The sequence below is a fragment of the Chrysochloris asiatica genome, unplaced genomic scaffold, assembly GCF_000296735.1.
Source record: "Chrysochloris asiatica unplaced genomic scaffold, ChrAsi1.0 scaffold00031, whole genome shotgun sequence".
NCBI lineage: Eukaryota > Metazoa > Chordata > Mammalia > Afrosoricida > Chrysochloridae > Chrysochloris > Chrysochloris asiatica.
In genome coordinates, this window is record NW_006408549.1 from 3,419,643 (window position 1) to 3,422,837 (window position 3,195).

The 3,195-nt window shown below is 41.1% G+C and overlaps 1 protein-coding gene across 2 annotated transcripts in view; it reads right to left on the minus strand.

Annotated features, from left to right (window-relative positions):
• The window catches only part of MATN2 (matrilin 2), a 248,589-nt gene that overhangs the window by 91,425 nt on the left and 153,969 nt on the right, over positions 1-3,195 (minus strand). For both annotated transcript variants that reach the window (XM_006859193.1, XM_006859194.1), the window contains exon 5: positions 2,474-2,596. In XM_006859193.1, coding sequence (XP_006859255.1) covers positions 2,474-2,596 — 123 coding nt within the window. The remainder of the gene's footprint in view (positions 1-2,473; positions 2,597-3,195) is intronic.

The following is a 3,195-nucleotide window of genomic DNA, read 5'->3' on the forward strand; positions in this document are numbered from 1 at the left end:
CGAACTGCTGACCTTGCCGTTGGCAGCCAGATTCATAACCACTACACTACCAGAGCTCCTTACCCAAAATGGGGGTTACCAAGGCAAGAAGTGACTGGCTTACAAGCTTTCAAGAAGGAGCCTAGATCCAGAGGGCGTGGAGGAAGGTAGAATCTCCACTGAGTAGTATCCAATCTGTCTGGGAGGGGATTATGAAAAGAGATGCAGATAGGTCTCTTGTGATACAATAGTGAATAATTTTTATCACACTGATTGTGAGGGTTGGAAATGTAAAGATAGACATTTTGTAGCCAAAGGAGGGGAGTGATTGACTTTACAGTCTAGGAGTGGAGGTCCCTGGGACCATCAAGTGAGAACAGCAGAGAGTGGGACCCTACCTAGAGAAACAGTGATGCCAGAGATGAAGGCAGAGACAATGACGTGGAGAGATGGAGTGGCTGGGGACGTTAGACCCAGAGAAGGAGAGGGGCTGTGTGCTGACGACTGGGGGGTAGGCTTGCAGGGTATACCCTTTGGTTGGTTGATGATGCATGGAAGGGATTGTAACCATAACAATGAAACGATATATGATAGGATGAATGTAAAACTAATGTTCTCCCATGTAAACTATCACACAATTCACAAGACATTAAAAAAAAAAAAGAAAAAGATGTTGTTAAGTATCATTGAGTTGGTTCCAACTCAGCAACCCTGTATAGGGTTTCCGAGGAGCAGCTGATGGGTTTGAACTACAGACCTTGTAGTTCATAGTCTAGTGCTGATCCTACAGTGCCATACCAGAAGTCCTGAGTGAAATTAGACAATTACAAAAGGGCAAATACTGTACAAGGCCAATGTTGTGAAAAGGTTTTCTTCACACTCTGAAACTAAACTCCCTCTTGAAAATTTGTAAGCCAATCATTTCGTGCCTTTACTGCTTCCCCATCCCCACCCCCCATTTTAGTAGCCTATGTCTAAGTTGCCCGTCCCTATAAACCCTGTGTATAGAGAGGATAGGATTGATCCTTAATGTGAAGATTTCTTCCCTTGCAGTTGGTTTTGAGCTACTACATTCGTAAGTGTAGGTCAAGTCCATCATATTATAGCAATTTACCCTTGTTTCCTTTATCAAAATTTAAGAAAACGTTTTCTTGATAAAAGAAACATTCTATGATGGTTGTGGGGTTGTAGAGGAAGAATTATTCAGGGGCTAGAGGGTAGACACATGTTAACATGGGTGACAGGGTAGGCAATGTACAACAAGAGGGAGGCTGGCGGAGGAAAGATGAAGGTAGCAGGAGACACAGGGAGGAATGCAATAGTTACAGTGACTAGAGGTCCAAACTGTGCACGGATGGTACAAGAGCATCCCAGTGTGGAATTGTAGGATAAGCACCACTGGACCACAAGTTTACTTTGAACTGAAATGTCAGCAGTTCAAACCCATCAGCCACTCCTCAGAAACCCTACACAGGTTGCTATAAGTCGGAACGGACTCGATGGCCCTTAACAACAACAAATGGTATATGGAAGGGACTATAATCATTGTAATGAAGAAAAGTATATGATTTGATGAATGTAAAACTGATGATCTGCTCTGTAAACCTTCACTCAATTCACAGTAAAAAGTTTAAAAAATAAATAAGGAAAAGAATGCTTTGACATCCTTTTGTACAACAAGTGATCACCTTTACTTTATAGATTTTATGTTCTGATATTGGGAGCTCAAATTGATTTTGACTTTTATGCATACAGTAAAAATCAAATAGAATTAAATAGTTTCAGTTTTTTGAAAAAAGAGCAGTTCTCTGAAAAACGCCCTCCACATCTGTCCCTTACCCCAGAAGCAACCATATTCAACTCTTCTTAGCTCATCGATATTCCTGTCCCTGTGGGAAGTTGGAGCTGAAGCCCACAAGCCACAAAGCTTCCATGAAAACATTAAACCCTGTGAGTGTTGATGGGCACAGCTGGCTGAGTCAACATGAAGTGAGGGAGTCTAGTTGCCTGAGCACTCAGCAAATGCTGGAAGATCACCTCACCTCTGGTCTCCAGATACAAGACATCTTCATCAACTTCCTAGAAAGGTGACTTTGATACAGTGGGACTGTAGACATTGTCTTATAGTCTTAAGATAAGTTAAGAAAGGCCTAACAAAGGAGGAATAGTGGTAGAAGATATTAGACCCCAACCACATAATCACATGTTAATCTACGCTTAGTCCTTGGGTGGTGCAAAAGATGAAGCAATTGGAAGTTTGAATCCACCCAAAGGCGTCTTGGAAGCATGACCTAGTGATCATCTTCCAAAAGATTACACCATGGAAAACCCTATGGAACACAGTCCTATTCTGACACACTTGGGGCTAGTATGAGTCAGATGCACTTGACAGTAACAGGTTTTAATAGCTGCTAGGGAGGTGTCCATAGCCACAGTCCCTACATTAATAACATCAGTTATAGGTGGTGGTGGTGGTTGTTTCTTTATCACTTACTTGTGCACGTCTTTTCATCTGGGTTAAGAGCAAATCCTTCATAGCACTGGCAAACGTAGGCATTCTCAGCATTTACACACTTGTGTTCACACCCATGGTTTTCTGAGGCACAATAGTCCACAGCTGTAGAGAGTAAAGCATATTCAGAGTTGAGTTATAAATGTAGACCGATGTATGGCAGAGTACAAGTATACTTATAACAAACATAAATATGGATTCATATTGTAGTTTCATCTAATGATAATTATGTATTTTTAAAAATCCTGAGTCTAGATCAGGCAATTTATATCAGAAGATCAGCTAAAGGACATCTGGGTAAATGTATTTAAAAATCAAATTTAAATCAAAACTATCATAAGGTACACTTTGCCTATGAAGCTGGCAGGAATAAAGACAAGATAAAACACAGTGCTGGCAATTAAAACCAAACGGCCACAGCCGGCCCTGAACTGTTTCAACTAGAAAAAAGGACTGAATGGGGATTGTGGAGTGGAACAAGCAGACAAAAGAGGAAATAGGCCGAAAATTAAATCCTAAGTTACGTCAAAATGACAACAGTGGTATCTTCAAACTTCTCAGGAAGAAGAGTGAAAAGGGAAGCCCATTTCCTGATCACATCTACCTGGAGGCATTCAGAAAGCATAAAATATACCAAAATACACACCCATCTAAGTATTAAGGCCATAGATAACTCCTGAAGCTGCCCAAAAAACAGAAGCAGA